The 23,088-nt window shown below is 43.8% G+C and overlaps 2 protein-coding genes across 2 annotated transcripts in view; both read right to left on the bottom strand.

Annotated features, from left to right (window-relative positions):
* Window positions 1–241: 241 nt before the first annotated feature.
* Window positions 242–8,383, bottom strand: EPB42 (erythrocyte membrane protein band 4.2). Its single transcript, XM_008633968.2, has 13 exons — window positions 8,070–8,383; window positions 7,276–7,461; window positions 6,363–6,593; window positions 5,707–5,825; window positions 4,885–5,007; window positions 4,344–4,518; window positions 3,843–3,981; window positions 3,351–3,454; window positions 2,837–3,079; window positions 1,634–1,954; window positions 1,026–1,186; window positions 652–785; window positions 242–508 (listed from the first exon to the last, which is right to left on the bottom strand). Exons 1-13 carry the CDS (start codon window positions 8,077–8,079, stop codon window positions 358–360), a joined length of 2,097 nt encoding a protein of 698 aa, XP_008632190.1. The 5' UTR covers window positions 8,080–8,383; the 3' UTR covers window positions 242–357.
* A 4,032-nt stretch (window positions 8,384–12,415) lies between these two features.
* The window catches only part of LOC103617226 (protein-glutamine gamma-glutamyltransferase 6), a 14,270-nt gene continuing 3,597 nt past the window's right edge, over window positions 12,416–23,088 (bottom strand). The window contains exons 4-14 of the mRNA XM_017733136.1: window positions 22,893–23,075; window positions 22,266–22,384; window positions 20,971–21,099; window positions 19,591–19,768; window positions 18,636–18,771; window positions 18,150–18,253; window positions 17,125–17,367; window positions 16,251–16,577; window positions 15,124–15,281; window positions 13,280–13,413; window positions 12,416–12,977 (exon numbers count right to left, since the gene is read on the bottom strand). Coding sequence (XP_017588625.1) covers window positions 12,824–12,977; window positions 13,280–13,413; window positions 15,124–15,281; window positions 16,251–16,577; window positions 17,125–17,367; window positions 18,150–18,253; window positions 18,636–18,771; window positions 19,591–19,768; window positions 20,971–21,099; window positions 22,266–22,384; window positions 22,893–23,075 — 1,865 coding nt within the window. The 3' untranslated portion in view covers window positions 12,416–12,823. The remainder of the gene's footprint in view (window positions 12,978–13,279; window positions 13,414–15,123; window positions 15,282–16,250; window positions 16,578–17,124; window positions 17,368–18,149; window positions 18,254–18,635; window positions 18,772–19,590; window positions 19,769–20,970; window positions 21,100–22,265; window positions 22,385–22,892; window positions 23,076–23,088) is intronic.

The following is a 23,088-nucleotide window of genomic DNA, read 5'->3' as shown; positions in this document are numbered from 1 at the left end:
ATCCCTAGAGACATGCTACATCTGTCATCACTTTAAAGTTCCAGGATATCCTTTACTTTGTCACAGGTAGGGCAAAAGACTAAGCGCTGGTGGGCTCAGCACAAATGTGGTGAGAAATGCAACATCTGCTGGAGCATTCAGTCCATCTTTGTCACAGTGAGGTTCAACTTCTAAAACTGGAGAATGGACATAGTGGCAGATGGGAGAGAGTTGAGTTTGTGCAAATAATCAAAATCAGACATGGTTTTAAATATAACTTTTATTAAACTGTTAACATCTATGCTTGTCTAAGATCAGGGCACAGATCATGACCACTCTTTTGTAAGCAGAACTGCAGGACCTGTTCTGAGTTGGGCTTCAGGCAGCAGCAATGTTGGTAGTTCTGTAGCTCTTCAGGTTCTGGAGCTGGAGGCAGGTAAGACATGCAGTGAGTCTTCTGGGCCCTGCTCGGGTGGGGGTGAATGGGATCTGCAGCTCTTGAGTGCTTTTAGCTTGCACAGAGCCCAGCCTGAAAGGAAAGAAGGGATTATACAGGAATCACACCTCTTTTGCTTTTAGTTTCCTGGGTCTAGGATATGCATTTGCTAGACAGGAATGTGGTGCCAAAAAGAAAGAAAAAACCAGTTCTTGGATCAGTCAGTTTGCACTTACTTGTAATTCCTTTGTCTGTAAATGAGCCCCTGCCCTGTGACTGCTATCACACACTGCTCCAGGGGTTCTATGAGGGGGTTCTGGAGGCTGATCTTTGCTGTGCTTGGCTCATACTGTACCATGTTTTCTGGGAACTGTTGAAAGAAGGAAATGAGCTGAAACTGAGAAGAAAAGATATTCTTCTATGATTAAAAGGAGATGTATAATTTTTCGGTGCCTGAGCTACCATTTGCCCGAAGAGGCAAAGTCCAGCTTAATTTCTTCTGCTCTGGTTTCTCAGAGAGCCCCTGAACCCAGCAGAATTGTTTTGCTGCTTATGTCTATGAAAGCTGTTTTCTCCCTACTGCAGTGGCAGAATGACAGCCCAATCTTACCTCAATGGTGAGAGGGGAATCACAAATGCTGATGTCTTCCTGTGCCAGGTACATGTAGAAGGAATCCTCATCTCTCAGCACAGCAGTCAGCCTGAGCAGATGGTTCTCTCCCAGCTCTTTTCCAAACCATGTGTAAGGCACAGAGACCTGCAGGTTGTTGACTGGAATAGAGTGGTGAAATAACAGATGATGAGTGCAGTCTGGTCTTTTCCTGCATGACACCTAGGAGTGTTCAGTGCCCAAAATTGTACTAAAAGCTGCGGCATTTAAATGCTTAAGCGACCCCAAGTGGATTTGCAGATTGAAAATCTCTAAGGTGATGTTGCCAAAGTGTTTCATTTCACAGAATGGGTGAGGTTGGAATGGAGAATAGTGGACCATCTGGTCCAACCTCCCTGCCCAAGTAGGGTCATCCCAGGGCACATGGCACAGGATTGTGACCAGTTGGTTCTGGAATATCTCCAATTAGGGAGACTCCACAATCTCTCTGGGAAATCACCTAGAACCAACTATTCAGCCAACCTTTTGTAAACCAATGGCTAAGAGCCTTTTTCTGAAATGAGAGCACTAGAGGACTTTTCTAGCCATGCACCCAGCAGAGTCCTTACCTGAATTACTTTGGAGGTTAAAATGAAACTCTTCCTTCCAAAGCTGGGCAATGGGCACACCATTATAATGCAGAGCCTGGATCCCAACTACCAGGTGAGTAGCCTTTTCACCACCACTGTGGTTAAACACTTCAATGGAAAGTGTAATGTCTTGTCCCAGTTGCAAAGAACTATTTGACTGGAGGTGGATGAAAAGGTTAACTGGCTCTTCAAGAGCAGTAGGAATGGAGATAAACTGTGTGGTGATGCTGCTGGTGGTTGTGTCAAGTTCCTTCATATTTCTGTAGGCTTTGTCAAGTACTTTTTTTTCCTGGAGAGAACCTGTCACAAAAATAAACGAAGCACATACTTTAGTATTCTCTCCTGTTTACTAGTGAGAAGCAGCAGGAGAATGGCGTTGATTTCTCCTGGTAGTACTGGAGATAACTGTTTCTAAGAGCATAGAGAGATATCCATTTGTGCTTCTGGCTGGATCAGTTTGACAGCTTCAGCTGACAGGGTATGCATTGGATGTACCTGACAGATTCTACGTGGGGTTTGACAGCTTCAGCTGACAGGGTATGCATTGGTTGCATGGGTATGCAATAGTTGTCATAGTTTTTAAAACACCTTGGTGCTAACATCTCTCAGAGTAGAGGAGGCAGCTGCTTTTTGTTGCTGTAGCTAAGGCACAATTCCATGTTCCTGTGTGCAGAGAAGTTGCAGTTATCTCCTGCAGCCATGGAGCCAACAAGCCACAGGTTAAGATGGGGTGGTAGGGTTGGGCCAGGGAAACAGCACTCAGATTCTGAAAAGGGGAGCTACTTGTCGAGGGAGAGATTTAAGCAGTATCTGAGAGCACAATGGTTGTTTTCAGAAAGCTGGAGTCTGAAATATATCTATCTATATTACAGAGGTAATGGGAGGCAGATGGACCGTGCAGAGAGAACAGAAATCAGAAAAGATTTTCCAGACATGAAAGTGCCTGGTGGAGAAACACCTGGCCTTCCGGAGACCTTAATGCCATTAAGCAGAATGAAGTTTGGGTGATGACCTCTGCTTTGGCTTTTTAGGCAGGAGAATTATGTGTTCTTGTGCCACTGAAGAAGGGGAAGCAGTGACAAGTGGATGACCCCGGTGCTGTGGTTTGGCTCTGCTCTAGTCTTTTACTCCTCACTTGTAACAGTGGCAAGGAATGTGCTCAGCCCCGTGCCTGCCCCATACCTTCAGGGTACTTGTAGTTCTGTGTGATGTCCTCACAGCGTTCACTGCCCACACTCTTGGTGCTGATGTTGTTACCGGTGTATTTTGTGCCGCCAAAAGCTGGCTTGAGGGTGTCATCTGCTTTGTGTATCCAGACCTGACACTTGGCATTGATGGCAGCAAAGAAGTAGCAGACATCATAATCAACTTGTGTGTCCCCTTCCTTGATGGCATGAACAGGGGCTGGCCCACAGAAGGATGGACCTGAAGAGAAAAGTCCCTAGTTTAGACCCATACTGGTGAAGTATCTAGTTTAGGAGGACATTAGGAAGCAGTGATAGAGCTCTTAGAGCTATACAAGCTGCACAAACCAAACAGATAAATAAAGATTTTGTGCCAAAAGTCAACAGGGTGAGTGAGTTGCTGTCCTTTCCTGTCCATTGGAAGATGGGAAAAGGAGGAGTATTGAACTACTTTACTCGCCCCCTGCTTCACTTCTCCCTGCTCTTGCTCAAGCCCATCTCTGATACCTTACCTTTGCTTTTTTCCTGGCAGGTGGCATCCAGTGCCTGCCACCCACTGTACTCTGGTAGCAAGTCTGTCCGAGCCATCCAGCATTCATTCCAAACATGGAAGGTCCTGCAAGAGACAACAGCATGAGCTTATACCAAGGGACTGAGCCCTGACGTACAGTAAAGCTTTTGCCAAACCACAGCCAGTTAATGCTCCTTTGAAAGAGGTCAGTGCACATTGAGAAGAGCAGAGGTCTGTATGGAGAAACAAGTGGAGTTTCTCCAGCTGGGCTGGGCTATCATTCTTCCTTTGTAGGCCCTAGAAAGAGGGCACTCTTGAGTTTGGGTTGCAGCAGTTTATCAAGAACAGGCCTTGTAGACCAGGATTTCAGCTGAGCTGTCTCCTATCACCTCACTTTAGCTGTTTTACCTCTTTCCTGTCCCCCGTGTTTCACTTCCCACATCCAAGTATTGTCTCAAATTCTTGCTTGGGCCCTGCCATGTGTTCTTCTTACCAGACATGAGCAGTATTGTCCTGTGTAAGCAGTGTCCCATCTTCATCATAATACTCATCCACACTCAGGCTGCTCTTGGTGTTGTGAGCCCACGTAAAGCCAGTGACCACCCTGGTAGGAATTCCCAAGCACCTCAGAACTGTGCAGAAGAAAGAGCTGTGAATCAGTTGTGCATCCTCCGTAAGGGTGCCTTGGCTGATAGATGTAGAGCCTCTTCTGGTGCTAGGCCTGTTAGGAATGGCACCAGGCCTGCTGTTTGGACTTTGCAAGAGGCGTTGCTCCCTCAGGAAATAGGATCTCATAGATGCGTTCAGTGAATGGAGGTACTGATACTCCTATCTCAAAGGCAGTGATGCTGAGTGTTGATGAGGAAACTAAGGATTTGCCTCTCACCTAAACATTAAAGGTTATGTTACTGGGATCTGTGTTAATCCAGGCATTTGGGCATATGCTAGAGGTCCTCTTTTGCTCAACACAAAAGTCTTTGAAACAGCACTGTACCTGAACACAGGACTGCAGCAAACACCCAGCACTGCCCATAGCAGACAGGCTGGAATTTTGATGCAATCCACTGCCGGAGGATGGGGCTGCTTCCCAGCCATGTGGAAGGGGGTATCCCATTAGAGTGTTGCCCAGGCTCACATTCTGTCAGGCATCTAAACTCATTGCAGTTCAGCTGCAGAGAAGGAGATGAGAAAGATGTATTCAGGAATTCCCTCTCTTTGGTAGGTCCACCTGATCCTGTTTGTGGAAGCTACTCCCAAAGCAGAGGAAACCAAGAGGACTTTTTTTGTGCAAAGCATGAAGGTCATGGCTGAGCAGAACAGGTGCAGCAGTCTCCTCTGGGATTTATTCAGTAAGTGCATTTTCACTGCTAAGAACCTCCTGCAGCACTACTCTGCTGAGGGAGTTTCAGGACAGGCTGGAGATGGGCAGGAGGTGTTGTTTGGAACAGGCTTCCTCTTTGGTCAGTGGTTTGGCCTGACCTGGGGTTGAGAAGGTGCCCCCTGCTTGGGTCAGGGCTGCTCTCTGCCTTCCTTACCATGGCAGCAACTGCTCGGCAGACATGGACGGGGCTCTTGCGCTGGGCAGGATCCTTTTTTCTTTGAAAGTGTTCCCCTAGAGCCAGCAGTATGAAGCAGATGTCAACCATATCCTCCTCAAACTGAAACAAGAACATGTAATTTCAGGAAATTCTCCATGAACTTCTGTTCTCTTGAGTCCCTACAAAGGTTTGTGACTGTGCAGATTTTTTCTCCCTTTCTGCTGGTAGTTTTAGGTAAGTGGGCTGTGAAGGAGAGATTAGGAAGGGGAGCTGAGGACAGACCTCCAGCTTTATTGAAGCTGGGAAATGCATCAGCATGATACTGTGTCCCCTGACTGAGGGAAACTGATGCTTTTCTGGAGCACTCTCTAGGTTGGCACAGAGGTACTTTTATGATCTGCTGGCACTAAAGTTGAATAGAATCCCATTCTAATCATTGGCTGTGTCAGATGGCCTTGGACAAACAGAAATATCTATTTGTTCTCACTTTACCTGTTATATAGAGACAGTACTATTGAGCTCTGCTAAATGCTTTTATACCTGTTGATGAAAGGAAGGCACACAAAGCTCAGATACAGATCAATGAATTTCTTTATAGAGGACAGCCTGAGAAGGAAGCTAAAATTACATGTAGTGGGTTATGGGACTTCAAACACAGGTCCCTGTTCTCCTGCACAGTCTTAGACAAAGGTAGTGGGTACAGAGAACATGGAGATGGACAAAACTCTTTCATCAGAGCATCCTGTACACACAAGATAAATGCATCCTTCCTCTGCTGGTGGCTGAAGAGAGCACAGACATATTGGACCTCTTGCTTACCTGACTGAAGTCCCAGGGTTGGGCTAGGACTGTATTTTCAGTCCCCTGGTAGATGATGCCATCTTGGTTTAAAATGTACTCCTGCCGCTGTGCCTCATTAGCCAAGAACACCTCATCATCTAGAATAGTGGAAAAAAAAGCATCAGGAAGAAAGCATTCCTGGTCTCAGATGCACTTGCATCTGTCTTACATTAGCAGATTCCACTGCATTTTGGCAGTCCCTGGCATTCTGCCCTGAAAAATACCACAGATAAGAAAGAAGAATTTCATTGTCATCTCTGTTTCCTTTTTCAAAAAAGGTCCTCCAGATCTAGGCTGTTGCACTAGCTGGCTCTTCTACTCTCCTGGCTGGTAACTTCTCTAATACTAAAAACCTCTGTTATAGGAAACACTTCATCAAACATTTTTCCCTTAGCAGAAGGACAGGGCTCTGGCAGTGGAGTACTCCAGGGAAGGGACAGAAGTGCTGAGGCAGGAAACTTTGAGCTTTATGAGCCCCTACCTCTCCTGAGGTGCTGTGAGGAGCAGGGCAGGAGTGGCAGGGAGCTCTGGGTGAGTCAGCCCCAGCCTCCCTCCATGGAGGCAGTGCCAGAGCTCTGAAGTTTTTTTTGTGAAATGACTGATCCCAGCCTCCCTTTCTTTTTCTGACCACCTACCTCGGCACCAGGGATTAAAGAGAAGGGTGAAGTTGCCCAGGAAATGGGAGGATTTGGAGGCACGTAAAAGCAGACTGTACTGGCCAATGGGGGCATTGGCAGGTGTGTTCACACACAGGGTCCAGAAATTCGGGTCCTGTTCCTCCACTGCTGCACTCCACTGCTTCTGGTCTCCCAGGCTGGAGATGGGAAATTCAGTCTGGATTTCATCTGCTTTGTAACGATGTGATCCTGCAGCCAAAGAAATTTGGTTGTGTTTATTCCAAACATTGTGTTTATTTCTCACATGTGCAGACTGCAGGGATCTCGTCTATCTCTGGAGCCATAGCTGTCCTTGTGAGAGGGTCTTGACCCTTTAGCAGCTTAATGCCTACTAAACCTTCCTAAGGTCAGTATTGCACTCAGGCTTCCATGTTTGAAAGTGAGATGTACTTTCCTCAGATTTGTAGAAAGCAGGAATTGTTAGAATGGTGCAGACCTGCTGTTCCTGGAATTTAGTGTCCTGCAACAAAAGTCACAGCCAAGTGCTCACAATATGGTAAAATAAGCTGGGGCTGAAAGCTGCTGCCCTTCTCAGGGGTCTCACTAGAAAACACTTTGTAACAGAAAAATCTGTAGCAGGCCAGCTAAGTTTTAACATTCCTAACCCAGGAGAGATCCTGTGAGTACTTGCAAATCATGGAATAGTGAACCTGTACTGGTTATTGTGCTGCAGTGTCTCTTCTGGAAGGGATCTATCTGGTTGTGACCCTGCAGCAGCACGAGACTTTACTTTGCCTTAGATAAACAGTCCACTGGCCTCACATCTAAATTTGGGCACCCCTGCCCAGCTCTGGAGATGGCTTTTGCCCCCAGCTCTGTTCTTCAGGTGGGGGGAGGAGCAGAGCTCTGGTAGGTTTGGTAATGGCATTACCTGTCTGTACGATGAGGAAGGTCCTCTTCATCTGCTGCAGATAGTTGTGTACTGGAGCTGAGAAGCTCACAGTGATGGTGAATGGCTGTCCCCGCCTCACTATGAGCCTTTCAGTGCTGATTTCTTCTGTGTGGTGGTTTTTGTTGTTCTCTGGGATCATGAAATCACATTTTTTCTTGCTCAGACCTGTAGTGTGAGAAGATACAGAATGAGTTTGGGGCTATGAGCTGCCTGCCGTCGGGCTCTGAGCCACATTTTGGGACACAGAAACAGCTGATCAAGTGTTTCTCCACTCAGACATTCTCCCCTTGTCTTTGAGCCTTTCTATCCAGTAATGGTAGGGGCCCTCACTCTGAGCTTTGTTCTGCTGGTGTTGAGCTCCCTTTGCTTACCCCTGACATCATCTGGTGCACTGGTGCCCTGCTCCAGGGGCTCAAACACTTGGTCATGTCTCTGTTTCAGTTGTGTAGTCTGGCTTAATTCCTCCTGCCCCCCCATTCCCTATGCTGAGGATTCACTTACCTTTGCTTCCAAATCTCACCTGTCTGCCTTAGCTGCTTCTCGCTACTTCTCACACTCCTCTCAGACATCCACACCAGCTTTGGATTGCTGTGCCTTTTTGTGCAGTCTGCTGTGCAAACTGAGCTCCTTAAACCTTTAGAGCACTTGACTCCTGCCCTGTAAGCTCAGCTCTTCACAGGCCTCATGAGCACTGTCTTGGAGCAAGAACAGATGTTTCTTCCTGGCACACAGCTGGCAAATGCTCGGAACTAACAAAAGTGATTTTTGCTTACCTTGGCCCATGGCTGGTTCTGGGTATCATGAAAGTCTTCAGCTTCTGCTTGCTCTGCTGGGCAGTGGTTCCTTCCTCCAGCTGTCCTAAAAACTGTACTCTTGCAAAGTTGTTTGCTTGATTTCTTTGTACAGGGTGGGACATGGTGTTGCCACCTCTCCAGCTTATCTGGTGTGCAGATGTTGAGGACCCTTTTATCTCTCAGGCCACACTGAAGACACGCTACAAGACGAGGTGAAATTACACAGCGGGATGCGAAGCATTTAGAGACAGCCAGTGACAATTCCTTCAAGAAGCTGTGCACTGGGGACCCCAGAGCAGGAAATGTAAATCTTAATATGGCTCTAAACAATGCACAGAATGCACTTCAAATGTAAGTGTTGGAGAGCTGCTCTCCAACATTGACCCCAAGCTACTTAGATCCTAAACCCTTCAAGGAGTTAAAAAAAATAGTACATCCATTGCTCTTGTGCCTAATTCAGAAAAGTGAAACCACTTCAAAATAAGAAAATGTGTTAAAAGAAACAGCTAGATTTGTGTAGCCTAGTGCAGATTATTTAAAAATGTTGTGCTGGAGACTTGGACTAAATACATTCTTAAGGTAGCTGTAATATAAAAAGAGCGTCACTGGATTGATGATAATTGGTCAAAAGTCAGGAAATAAGATATCAGAAATGAACAGCTTTCACTGTGGAGTGAGTCATCAATAGTTTTGCAGAAACCTATGATCTCCCACAAACTCAAGAATAATTTGAGAAGTTGATCACATAATTATAGTCCTGTGAGTTCGGTGTTTTTCTTAGTATTTCCATATTAAACTTCACAATTGTTTGCTTTTATGCATCATTTAAGCTAAATACAAACTCTCTCAAGTTTCAGGTTTTTACAGCATAGCCTTAATTGCATAAATTCACTTTCACAGAATAATTTCAGAGTCGTTGAGGTTGGAAGGTACCTCAGAGGTCATCTTGTCCAAGCTTCTGCTCAAGCAGGGTCACCAAGAGCTGCTGCTCATCTCTTGTAGTGCTGAGCCCAGCTCTGGGCACAGCAGTGTGGCCTCACCAGTGCTGCATCAAGGCAGGAATCACCTCCCTTGACCTGCTGGCAGTTCTTTACCTAAGGCACCCCAGGATATCATTCCCTTCTTTGTGGCAAGGGCACAGTCCTGCCTTTCGTGAGCTTTGACTGCTCTGACTTTTATTAGGAAGCCTGGAGGTCACCAGATTTGCAGAAATTGGGGACACTAAGAATAAGAACATCGAGGAAATCTTCCAAAAAATTCTGTGCTTACTGTCAGCATACATTTTTCGGTGTTAATTATATGTTATTTTTGTATATGTCTTGAACTTGTTTCTTACATAACAAGCCAAACACAGTTTGTGACTGCTGATTTGTGCTCTTTCAACCTATGCAGATTGTAAACTGATTGTGCTCAAACTTCTGACTTTCCTTGCATGATCAGTGTTCTTAAATGCACCTTTGCAGTATATGTGTGAGTTTTGAACCTCTAAATCAGAGTGGTTTAGATACAAGGAGCTATTTATCCCATCAGCGCTGCCTTGTAATGACTCTGTATACACACAGTACCATCTCTTGGTCAAATTGGCAACTGCAAGTAAGATTTCCTGCTTAGGATGCACTTCAACTGTGAGCAGAGACCTACTTATTGTCCCTTTGTGTCTTTCATGACACTGAAATGGGCTAAAAAAGCCCATGGAGAAGGTTAACACACAAAAGAGACTTCTGCATGTAATACTCAAGTGCTGGTACTGGCATTCCATCTGGTGAGAATGGGCCCCCTGTCCCCAGGCTGTGCCTACAGCCAGGGCTGCCCTGTTCCAGGTGCAGAATCCAGCACTTGCCTTAGTTAAACTTAGTTGGTTTTGTTACTTCTATATCCACTGCATCCCTGACATGCTCCTAGAAATCTTAAGGAAAAGTAATCCATCCATAAGATCCTTGGAAGTATCCATCCTGCCTGGATATTATTTTATTATCTTTAAAGTGTGTAGGGGTACTTGTTGTTACAGGTCCAAATATAAATCCATAAAAACTTTATTACCTTTAAAAATAGAAGCTTAAACTGTTTTGTGAGCATCTTTAATAATTGGGTCTCTTTCTGAGTGTAGTGATCAAAAATTATATACGCCCAAGTTTCCCTTTTATTGTGTCTACATTTCCAGCTCTGGCGTGGAATACCCATGAGTTAGATAGGAATTTTCCTTTTGAGGGGATTTCTTGTTGCTTTAGAGCAATAAGAAATGCTTATACTGTGCATTGGGTTTTGTCTTTTATAGCAAGCAGTGCCTTCCATATTCAGTACAGGAGAGTGACAAACCAAGAGGTAAAGCAGTGAGGCTTTGGTGGCAGAACAAAGTCACTTGAAATAACCAACTTTGGCTATTTCTGGTTGATTTTCTTTTTTTTAATCTGAATCAAAAAGCTTGATTGATGGGGAAGAAAAATTCACCACCCTGGAGGCTGATTTCAGGGTCTTTCAAGACCAATTCGTGGTATGAATATGTCATATCAGAGAGTGCTCAGTGGATTTGTTTTTGGAGTGATCAGACTGGAATGAGGGCTGGCTGGGTCAGCCTCTTGGGCATGCTCACATTTAAACTGCATATTTATAAAGAAAAATACTGACAATTAGCCATATTTTACTCCACCAACTCCCATTGACTTCTGACCAAGGGCTGTGTAAAGATTGTAGGTTTGACAAAAGCAATTTAAATCCTTCCTCGGGCACTTACATGTTTTTCTCTGTAACACTCATTAGTGTAATTGGACAGTTGTCTCACTTCTCATGCAGGAAGAATGTGTTTCTCCTGCATGGCACTGGCCAGATCTGCATTTTCACACTCAAACTGAGCTGGGTGTGGTTGCTGAGGGCAGATGAAAATGCTGACGCTGTGAAAACCCAACGAGTGTTGCAAAGCTTGGAACTTGGCACAGGCTCTACAGCGCTGGTTCCCCTTTGAACTGCAGGCTTCCTTTACAGATAGTTAATTAGGATGAGGTCATTCCAAGCTTGTGTGACAAACACTGTCTTAAACAATTGCCTGGATTGTATTTGAGAAGGAATACTGAAGGAATTTCAGTGTTTTGGCTGTACTGTGTGTCAAATGTAATGTCAGTCTGCATTCTTGCAAGATTTAATGAGATTTTCTGAAATACCACCACTACCTCAAGGCCTTTTCTGAGGCTAATGAAGGAGTGTATACCCTGACTCTCCAAGATCCTGCAAGACTTAATTGATAGGTACAAAGCTACCTATTCCCCTCTCCTTTGCCTGGAGAAATCTGAATTCCTGTGTGTATGTGTGTGTGTCCTTTTCAACCTTCATTCCAGTCTCTCTGGGCTGACTAGTTTTACCAAGCTTCCACATCCACTGTAAGTATATGTGTGGGTGGCAAAATGCTGTAATTGATGTAATAAAATAGGACTTTACATGTTTTGAAGATTTTGTTGGCTTTAAATCAAAGAAATATTTAAATGAGTCCTCAGTTTAATCTGTGTCACAGGGTCAGTTTGTGTGCATGGGACATTCTTTCTGGGGGAAGTTGGTCCTGCATTGCTGGACAGTACTGAGTGTCAGGAGGAAAAAGTCAAATTGTCTCTTAGGAGCATTCAGATCTTTGCTATATTGGCTTGTTAACTTTGCAAGGAGTGAATGAACAATTAGGGATTTAGATATGAGTGGCACAATGGCTCCCTCATGAACGATGATCTACTTTAAGCAGCTTTGTGGTATGAGGATGAGTGACTGTTAATTGTGAATTTTCATATGTCTTTCTGACGTCCTTCTTTTTCTGCTTTTGTACTTTTTGTAGCTTCTCATTTTTCCAGTCATCAGAAGAGAGTTCTCTTGTAACACTGCCGTATCTTATTGCTGTATTTCCTTCTAGCAATAAGATTAACTGATACATTTAATTCTAGAATTTAATTATATCAGCTACTTGGATAGTACTTTGTCTATTACTGAATAAAACATATTTAGTGGATATAAGCCTGGAGAAGAGAAGGTTTCAGGGACACCTTATAGCCCCCTCCTGTGCCTAAAAGGGACTTACAAGGAGGCTGGAGAGGGACTTTTCACAAGGGTATAGGGAGACTGGACAAGGGGCACTGGCCTTAAGCTGAAGGAGGGTAGGTTTAGATTGGATATTAGGAAGAAATTCTTCCCTGAGAGGGTGGTGAGGCCCTGGCACAGGGTGCCCAGAGAAGCTGTGGCTGCCCCAACCCTGGCAGTGTCCAAGGTCAGGTTGGATGGGGCTTGGAGCAACCTGGGATGGTGGAAGGTGCCCCTGCCCATGGCAGGGAGCTGAAACAAGATGAGCTCTAAGATTCCTTCTAAATCAAACTATTTTATTATTCTGTGATAATTAAATTACATTCCATGAAGCTTATAAAACCAGTGATTTTAAATTACGTTCCTTGGAAATCCAGCTGCTATTATTGCTACAGGCTCTAATGCTGAAAACCATCACACTTGATCCTCTCCTTCAAGTTAAATTATATAATGATTTCTACTAGTAATTGTATGTGTGAAGGCCCATAAAACAGGCTAGGGAATGAGAAAGGTGACACTGTCTTTACAGTGCAGTGTGTAGTACCTTTTTATTAGTTTCCGTTCATATTACGTCACTTTATTTTGGCTGAGTAATCTGCATTTCTGTGCTTGCAGTCATAATAATGCATGAACACTGCTCCAGCCTCATAAACAGGCAAAACTGAACTGTTGTACAGGTTATATCACTGAGCAGGAGCCACATCAAGCATCACAAATCCCTTAATGTCTGAAAAATGGGTGCAAACCAAGTCCACCTGAAGCTGCCTGGTGCCCCTCCTGTTTGGAAAGATTTCAAATTGCACTGTTGAGGTCTCCATAGGGGCCATTCTTTCCACACTAAAAGAGAGAATGCATTTGTAAGTTAAAGCAGCTGAAAAATTCTTGCAATGTATTCTTCTGAGTACCCAAATTTAAGACTGTATGCCATCACTCCCTGAGCATTCTGTAACTCAAATCTTGGCAAAAGAGGTGCAAAATACTCCATTTTCTGTATGGAGAGTACTGACATTGTGGCATTTGGTCCAAGGTTGGTGCAAATGAAAGTCATGAGGTTGACAGAATCTTTTTTAAAAAATCCCAATGGTACTCCAGATTTCCCACCAGAGTGGATGAGTTACCAGCCAGAAGCATTTACGTACTGGATTCGGAGTTGCTCTTTGAGCAGGCCACTGCCTTCAGCTCTCAGCACACAGTCTGTCACCACGTCAGACAGAGGGTTGGTAAATGTGACCTCCACATTGACAGGCCTGTGTACTACAGCTGGACCAAGGACCTACAGAGAGAAAACATTCTGCTCAGCCACACCATTAGTCTCATGTCTTCCTAATGCTTTTCTCCTTTTATTCCCATTGCAAACCACTTACCCTTTTAGGATCACCTGGACAGGGAGGAGCCAGGAACTAGTTCACGTACATGTTTTTGGGCAACAGAGTTCAGACTTGAATGAGGCATCCAGTGTGGCTAAGAATCAGCAAACTGCTGTAGAATCTACCATTTAGTCCCTTTCTTAACTAGGTCAGTTTGTGGTTTCAGGTATAACACAGTATATGATACTCATCAGAGTGAGAACAGCATGAGAATACAAGTACTAACTTGGCATATATGGCTAACTACTGGAGGCACCTTAAATTAGCTTTAACTAGGCTAAATGAAAGGTTTAGGATTGGAGAGCATGGGAGGTTGTGAGACAGAGGTGAATTGTGGTGTCTCAGGGAAAAGCATGCAAATTAGCAAATAAACATATTCATTACCTTATTTTGGCTGAGATAGTGTGGAACTGGTATATCTGGTACATCTTTGTAAATAATGTGATATTCGTTAATGTAATTGAGAGATCCATCAGCCCAATTGCATTTCTCTATTACTGTCTCCATGTTTATAGAGAAGTTTCAATCAACAGAAACATAAATGCTTCTTAAAACTTCATCACCGAATTGGAGTAATATAACCCAGGTGCCTGCCCTACATAAACTGACTCTGTTTTTTGCATAACACAGCACAGAGGCTTTTTACAAAGTCCCACTAGAACTTGGTATTCAGAAATTGCCAGACCTGCAAAAATCCACACTTTTTACTCCTCTGTGTGACCTTGCTTTTCTTGTATGCTACTGACAGAGTGGTTCGGGACAGCTAATCTAGTCTGGAGGCCCTGAAAAACTCTGCACATTACCATATTCCCTCTATGTTATTTACAGTAAGATAAGCAGATAGCATTTGATCCCATGTGCAATACAGCATTTAAATGTGCTGTCCAAAACCAGTTCAGCTCGTTTATGTGGATGTGATGGGCCATGCAAAGCCAGGACTGTCCCTGGACAAACAGAGTGCAGGATCTTTCCTCTAGACTAAGAACTGCTTTTTATTCATTGTAAACATTTGTCAAAAGTCAGTCAAAAGTAAAAAAAAAAGCCTTCAGTTCTAATTAATCACTTGGGAAGTGTTGCAGAAGGTGAAAAGTGACACTTATCCTGATACAGTTAAAGAACTTTCTTTAAATATTGGTAATAGAGAGACTTACAGCCTCAGGCATTATCAACTGGTCAGTGAAGATGTCTTTGGTAAAATCAGTCTTCCTAAATAAACTGGAAGATATTGATCAGACTTTTCTAACAAAAGGGGAGGTCTAAATATGGATGAGATGTCTTTATCTGTCTGTATTATTCTGCCTGTCCCTCCTTAGGTAAACTTACCTTGTAGCTGTTGTAACACTGAGAACTTTATCAGTGCCACGTTAACAAGCACTGGCAAGAATATCCCAGCACAGCTATGGCGTGGAAAGATTTGCTTTTCTTTAGTGTAGTTCATTTCATTTCATTTGTTGTTGTCCATTTCGTTGGCCTATTACTACAGCAACAAGATCCAATCACCCTCAGACATGATTTCACTTCCCATGCTCCTTCCCATGAGGAATAGACAGAGTAGGGATTCTAGTTGCTTCTTCTCAGCACATCTCTCAAGGGTCACAGAGGGGACTAGCTTTTACCTTTATGGTGAGGAAAGGATCCTGCAGTACAATATCCTTCTCAACTAGAAGCGAGGCTCCCTGTTTGATTTGGCACACAGCAGTCACTAGGATCTTCCTGTCATCCATCAGAGAGTTTTTATACTGGGAATAGAGGATCTTGAAAGAAATCTCTTTCACTGGAATGGAAATGAAAACAAAATTTCCCTCTCTTCTTTTTTTCTGAGTACCAGCTATCTGTACGATACCTGTGTTTTAAGGAGCAATGCTCCTATCACCCTGGGGCTGCACATTTGTGTGTGCTGACACCAACAGACAGGAATGATGCTTATGGTATTTACATAAAACACTAAATGATGAGGTACAGTTTGGTACCTGGACAGATCTGAGGATGGATATATGTGACAGTCCCTGCTGGTGTTTTTCTCATTTGTCTGAAACTGGGCATTTATTGCTCCTTTCTTGCAGAGAGGGCAGAAGTGAGAAGGTTGGGTTGGTTTAAATGCCCTTGCAGATGCAGCTGTTCAGCCTGTGCCTTGCACAATCAGAGTCTCTGTGCCAGTGAGGAAGGCAATGGAACTCAGCATACTGAGAAAAGGGTTCTTCCACTGGAACTGTGGAATGAGTTCTAACACATTACGTATTAGCTTGAGAGGGTAGTTCTATTCATCTGTGCTATGTCTCATTTTTCAGCACTGTCCCTGTAAAAGCAGGGCAGAGACCACTCTCTGCAGGTGGCACAGCTCTTCCTGCAGTTGGTGGTTGCTGTTGTGCTTCTGTGAAAGTCATAGGCTTGTCTTTCCCCCTTTAGTCTTTGTGCTTTGCTTATGGACAGCTGGCAGCTCATTAATCTCCAGAGTATGTCTCTTAGTTGTTCTCTCTTAGCAAAATAGATCATAATGTAGCACCAGTAATGGCTGTGCTGGGTCAGACAAAAGGTCACCCTGCTCAGTCTCCTTTTTGCCAGTGCTCAAAAGCAAATGCCTAAGGCAGGGCAAATATGTGTTTCTTTTCCCCTGAATAGCCTTGACCTCCAGCTGTTTGCAGGTCATACACTTCTTGAGCCATTCTTTATTTCCATGTGATCTGACCACAACCCAAAACTATGTCTTGTTCAGTAATAAAAGTTGTAATAAAATTAAAATTACCTTCTTCAGATCCAAGTTTAATAGACCTATGCAACTGCAAAATTTCTGCCTTGGGTTTTCTGGTGTAGAGAATGGCTGAAGCCTTAAGTTTAACTTTTATGGTCTGAAAATCTGAGATCAAGTTTCTGAGTGTCAAGGTAAGGAGGATGTCTTGGCCAATTACAGGAGATGCATCAAGGAGCAGTTTCCCTGAGATACTGGGGGTTTGTGCAGGCTGTGCCCTTGAAAATCCTCTTCTGGGTCTTGGAATTTTGGTTCTTTTTCCAGGTCTTCTCACACCAAGCAGCTTCAGTGCTTTCTTGTATACCTGCCTTTCTTTCAAGGATCCTGCTTGGAAAGATACCATGGTCAGAGATCTCATGCATGTACTGGATATAGTGCAGTGGAGCCATGATTGATCTCAGCAATTTAGGGAAGCAAGAAGTGCAAAGATACTCAAGAGGAGAAAGTGAGGTCTAACCTTAATGTGAATTTTGGCACAGAAGCAAATAAATGTATGTGGCCATGAAGGCTGGAAAGTAAAACCAGCCCATCAGCTCCAGGTGGCTGTTCATGGGCACCTCTGAGAAGCTGTGGGCAGTAGAAAGGTAATTCTTGGGAGAGCTCAGTTCTGTGTCAGCTGGGGCAGTTGCCATCTCCTCTGAAACTGAGAAGGGTGAATAACACCTTTTGCAGAAATTCTCCCCAAACAGCTCTCCAGAATGGCTGTTGTTTCAATTGAATCAATATCAGCACATAAGGAACGCTAAGAAAATTCACAATTACTTGGCTCTAGAAGAAGTAAAGAAATTGAGTCAGTGCTCAGTCCAACAGAGGCCTAAATTCTTTTCACACCTGATCATCAGTGGCAAAACTATTGTAATAAGGAATTTACCTTCTGGATATTTGTAATTAGCAGTGACATCCACACGGGAGTTGGTGCCCACTGCTTTGGTGCTGATAAATTTTCCAATCTTCCTGGTATTAGAATAAATTCTCTCTTTTCTTTTCTTGCTATAGCGAATCCAAGTAACACAGTCAGCATTCACTGCTGCAAACACAAATGGGCTGTCGTAATCCAGGTTCACATCCCCTTCTTTAATGGCTCTGGTGGAGGCAGGACCACACTGATAGATGCCTGTATTAGACAGGGAGAAGTTGAACAACATAAATCCTCATGCTGACAGCAGGAGGGAGAGGCACTCACTGCAAAGACACATTTGGGAGAAGTAAAACAACATAAATCCTCATGCTGAGAGCAGGAGGGAGAGGCAGCCACGCCAAAGACATTTGGGTCAAGTGCACTGTTTTCATGTCTGTGTAAGATGGTAACAGCACGTCCAGAGATTCCACATGCACTTTCTATCAAAAGGTGGGGCTGCAGAGGAGGTTGTTAGGGAGAGCTAAAGCTTCTGATGATGTGTGCTGTGAGCAATGTTCTCACCCTCCAAAGGCTGCAAGGCTGCATGCAAAGCTGTCAGGTGAAAGGAGAGGAGAGGATGTGAGGGATGTGAGCCGAGTCAGAAGTACAGTCAGATTTGAGATGGGAATCAACAGTGCTGTGTGTGCATTGAGAAGAACCAGGGAACTAAATTTGTTAAACCTAGTGGTGGGGAATGGGACTGTGTGATGTTAGCACCTAAGACAAGCAAGGGTGAGATCAGTGAACTTAAGATGTGCTGGCTTTTGTGGAGGCAGAGAATTGAAATTCAAAAAGGAAGAATTGCTATGCTGGTCAGCAATCCAGAGGCTGACAGAAAAGCCCCCTACTGGAGATTGATGTGGGTATTGCTTTTCTTGTGCACCCAAATTAATGCTACATCTACAGGGAATATATAAAAGAGAATTGTCCTGAAATTTCCCTGGCAATCTTTAGGAGTAACATTATCTACAGGTTTTTTATATTTACAGCAGAGTTACCTTTGCTTTTTTCCTGGGGCGTTGCATCCAGAACCTGCCATCCATCATAAAAAGAGCCGAGATCTCTTCTAACAAACCAGCTTTCATTCCAGACATGGAAATTCCTGTAAAGGAGGTAGAATACTGAATATCTGATTCATACAATGCAAGAAATAATGTTAACTGTGTGAATTATAACTCCTCTGTGGAGAGAGCAGCTGGTGTACTCCTTACATTAATACCTCTTTCCCCCTTTTTCCAGCTTTTTGTGTTATACCTCTGAGAAATGTTGGGATGTTATGAAAAAGAAATATTAGAAGGAAAATACTTCATTTCAGAGTCAATAATTCAATCCTGGACATTCCAGAACAAAAAGCCAAACGTCTGGTGTGGAGTTTTATATCACTGGGAGTGTGAGGTTGGGTGGTTTTTCAGGAGCATGATTCTAGATATTTTAATTAGTGGGGAATATAATGGAAGAAATATTAAAAATATATGTATATTTACCACACACTGTCTTCACTCAAGTGTAGAGTGTTTCCAGACATGTCAATGTACTTATCAACACTCAGGTTTAGATTCTTGTCGTGGGCAGAGTTGAAGTTTGTAATAACACGAGTAGGTATTCCCAAGCATCTCAGTACTGCAATATAGAATACCATAAAAGTTCTGTAAACCTATTTTACAGTCATTTAGAAGGTGTTTTTCTTGGTCAAACAGTCTACTGTATGTTTTCAGTGGTGAAACAAACCCTTAGAAATTTCCCTCCAGATAGGATGTAAGTCACAGTCATTGTGCAAAATTCCTTAGAAGACACTTCCACTCACATGACATTCTGAGCTGTCATGTGCTTTTTAATAAGAGTTAGATTCACATATTTATTTTAATCTTTGATTTTTCATCCTGTTCTTTCTCCCATTTTCTCTCTGTTTGTTCCTCTGTTACTTGCTTCTTTTTCCTCTTGCTGAGGTAGACCTCTCAATTTTCCTGTGTATTTTCCTCAGAGAGACTCTTGTGTCTCAGAGCAGCTCTGACTGGACACTGCTAGGATGAAATGTTTTTCCTGGCTTGCAGCTCCCTTTATGGGTCCTCAGAACTGTGACTTGCTTTTGTGTCACCAGCAGATAAGACACAGTAGTAGAAGACTGGCACTGTGAGGAGACGGACTTAAAAGAGTGCTGGTTTTCTTTGTATCCTAGCTTTGAAACAGGAGACCTTCCTCTTTTCACCAGCTCAGCCTGGGAAACCCCTTTGGTTTTTGTTTGATTACTCACAAAGCTGGTGTGCATTATTACAACCTGTAAACTGAAGAGAGAGATTAACCCTTCATACATGGAGAGCAGAGGTTCTTCACTCTCCCTGTCAAAGCTGAAACAGCTTCAACAGTATTGTCACAAAGTTCAGACTGTAGAACTGGTGGTGAGCTGCCTCTGTGGTGTCATTTCCATCCCTCCCTGTGTACCTGTGCATGTGACTCCTGCAAAGACCCAGCACTGGCCGTACCGGACTGGTCTGTACCTGGCCCGGTACCACTTCCGAAGGATGGTCACGCTCCCGCTCCATCGCAGGGGGTTTGTTCCTGAGCGGTACTTCCCACTCCACTTCCCTTCCACTACTCCTTTTTCATCATTGCTGTTAACCTGGAAGAGTCCTTCTCATGAGAGAATTAAAGCATTTACAGGAAAAGAGAGAGGGAAATAGTTCAAAGTGACCCTGCGGGTACGACTGTTCTCATTGACTGGGTGGTGGGACAGAGTATTTGAATCTTAGAATTTTGCCTGCTCAAGGGCCAGAACTGGATCAAACCCAGAGCAGACTGTAGAATCTGATGATTCAAAACTGCCTTGTTTTCAGTACAAGTGGTCCCAAATGTACTGACTGACACCTGTTTACATTTTCTCTGTTTCATCTGTTGATCTCATTCCTTGTATGTTATTACATTGTTGGACTATGCATTCAGTGCTGCTTCACATTCTAAAGTGATTTATATGGAAGCCTTGAGAAACCCATTTTTTCTGTGAAAATGTGCAGATAGTACTTATAGCTTGCCCAAACTTGTTAGATGTGGTTGCATATATTTGTGCACATCCATTGTAGAGCCCTGTTTTAAGTGTCGTGTGTGGTGATACAGAAAGCAGTAAGTTCTTTTAAAATTTTTTTTCTTAAGTATTTGTACTTACAGTAATTTTGTACATCTGAGAAGAGTTGTTTACTTTATGTTGAATCTGAGAATGCCTAAATTGAGTGCTGTCTAAAAGACTGGAAGGTATCACAGCTATAAAGGAGGAATCTCAGCTAAGGAATGTGGTGAGGCATGTATTATTTATAAAATGGCAAACTTTTCAGCTGCTTAGTTGTGCCTTTATGTGTTTGTGAGGATGGGTGTGTGCTGAGAAGCTGTAACTATTTGTTGCAGGAAATGCATAAAAGCCTCACTGAACAAATATCCTTTGAGTGAAGAATGCTAAATTCAGACATTAAATGCAGCCGAAACAGCACTGGTTTTCCAAAATATTTCGTGCTTCTTTTGGTGTTTGAAAAACTTAGCAAGTGATTTCAGAATAGACAAAGGCTTTCCAAATTAGTGAAAAGATCTAATGGACTGAAAATCTGTTAGGAAAATACATCTGAGTTTCAATGTCCCTCAGAAGTTCTTGGAAACATTCCTTCAGTCGTGAGCAAACTCTTGGGAAGAAGAATAAATATCCATTTAACCTATTTTGTAGCTATTTTTTGCTTGGCCACGCCTATAAAACATTGAGGAATTCATACTCAGGCGTGAGTGTGCGTTGGGGTTTTGTTGGTAGGTGTATTTCCATCTCTAAGTGCTGGATCACTTTACCATGGCACTGATAACCCTGCTGACATAGACAGGGCTGTTCCGGTTGGAGACGTCCACAGCTGGGTCCTCGCGGTGGTTCAGGCTCCGATCCAGTATAGCCAGAGAGATGTCAAGGATGTCCTCTTCAAACTGGAATCAAAACAAGCAATATATCAGAGGCTAATTTCATAAGTAAACCCAAAGACAAGCTCCCCACCTATTTTCTTTCCCCTAGCATGATGGAAGATGCTGGGAATAGAGGCATTTTCTGTACTGTTAAAGAAAATTGGGCCAAGGAGAAAATATAACCATTAGGCTGCCAAGTGTCCTTAATATTTTAAAGATGTCTGTGAGCACAGTGTGGGGCCGTGGCCACTGGCATTCACGAGGGCATTACATGGCCTGGTGGCACAGACAAGACCAGTGCAGGTCGGGCTCCCCAGGGGTCACACCCTCCCACATCCTGCCGTGCCCCTTCAGGTACCCATCTGTTACAAAAGCTTTATTCTCGTGGGCTGCCTCCACCTCATATCAGGTGATCTGAACTGAAAGAAACCCACAAAAATAATTATTGTGGATTAGTGTCACCAAGATGCTGCTTGGGCCCAGAGAATGCCCCAGTGCTTGGCTGGATAGATGTGGCCAGGTGAGGACGGCCCTTGACCTCTGAAAGGAACTCTGGCCTTGTTTCATTTATTAGTGTCAAAGCAGCCACAGGATCAGGAGGACCAATAGAAATGCTGTCTGCAAATGCTGGTGCAGTTGGGGGCCATGAAGTGGCCAGGAAAGGTTCTGGCTGGCCTGGGGAGTTGCAGGATGGCTATGTGACTGGAGATGGGCTGACTGACTGTTTGCAGCAGTTACACTTGGAGGACCAACCTGGTTTTCAAAAATTCCAATATGAGTTGTTTCAGTTGAGTACATTTGGGGTATCCTTTTACTGTCTGCTGCCCCATTACTGAACAGATTGCTTAAATATTTACATGTATTGGCTTTGCAATACCCAGTGGCTTTCTTTGCTCTCTACAAGGGCCAAAAAAACAAGTGCAGTTTTACCAGTTTGTGTAACAGGCAACAGAAAACTAAAATTATGCTTTGTTTGTTTAATTTCTGTATTAGCACATGCCAGACAGGGAAGATGATCTTGATGCTGCTGTCTGTAATGTATTGATAAGTGAGATACATATCTGCAAGAAAATCTGAAGTGAGCGAGGAATATTGAGCTCTTACACTGTGACATAATGGGGTTTTCCCCTCAGAGCCTATTTACCCACTGCTCTGATTCTGAAGGTTCTGGAAGAGGTGGTGCTGTTTACCTGTCCATAGTTCCAAGCTTCTTGTTGGATATCTTTCTCCAGTCCCTGAAATATGATTCCACTGTCATTCAGAACATACTCCTGCCGCTCCTTTTCATCAGCCATGTAGACATCATCATCTACAAGCAGAACGAGACATGATGGCTGGAGGGAAATTGTTTTGCTGTAACTGAAAATCTTAAACAGAGGGCAGTTCTAGGGAACAGGTGAGACTGCCCATGCATTCAGGCTTAGGACTCCCTGCAACACATCTGTAATCATTTAGAGAGTGAGTAAAATAGGCATGAAATTCCTTTCAGGGGAACTGACTGTGTTCCTGTCCCTTCACTAAGCTCAGTATGTGTCTCCCTGGTGCATGTTACTTGTTTTACAACTGAATGCAAGAACCAGAGGAAAAAAAATTCTAGGATGAATATTTGGACTATTTACTGCCTTTGATTTCTTATCCTACAAGCAAGAGTCTGGGTCTTTGATGCCTTGCAGCACTGAAGAAGGGACAAAAACTTGATCCTTGATGCTGAGCAACAAACCAGCTTTCTGTATCTGTGTTTGTCAAGTACAGACTTCACTGTGACACCCAGGCTGAGACAATGAGTTATTTGAAGGATGTGATACATCAGAGCATACCTGGACACCAGGGATTGAAGAGTAGCACAAACTGGCCCAGGACTTTGGAAGAGACCTTGTTCCCAGCCAGGACCTGGAGTTTGAGTTTGTATCGCCCAATGACAGCATCAGCTGGGCTGAGGATGGTGAAGTTCAGGCAGCGAGGCTCATCGGGCTCTTGGGTTGCACTCCAGCCACTGGCACCCTCCCCCGCAAG

This window comes from Corvus brachyrhynchos, unplaced genomic scaffold (genome assembly GCF_000691975.1).
Source record: "Corvus brachyrhynchos isolate BGI_N302 unplaced genomic scaffold, ASM69197v1 scaffold10, whole genome shotgun sequence".
Lineage (NCBI taxonomy): Eukaryota > Metazoa > Chordata > Aves > Passeriformes > Corvidae > Corvus > Corvus brachyrhynchos.
This window is presented reverse-complemented; position numbering and strand designations above follow the sequence as displayed.

What these genes read in the sequence shown, in the direction of transcription:
- EPB42 (XM_008633968.2), bottom strand. An exon ending in TGCTGCAGTCCTGTGTTCAG is followed by an intron (nt 3,982 to 4,343) that starts GTACAGTGCTGT and finishes TCTTCTGCACAG; the next exon opens with TTCTGAGGTGCTTGGGAATT. An exon ending in GACAATACTGCTCATGTCTG is followed by an intron (nt 3,455 to 3,842) that starts GTAAGAAGAACA and finishes TGTCTCTTGCAG; the next exon opens with GACCTTCCATGTTTGGAATG.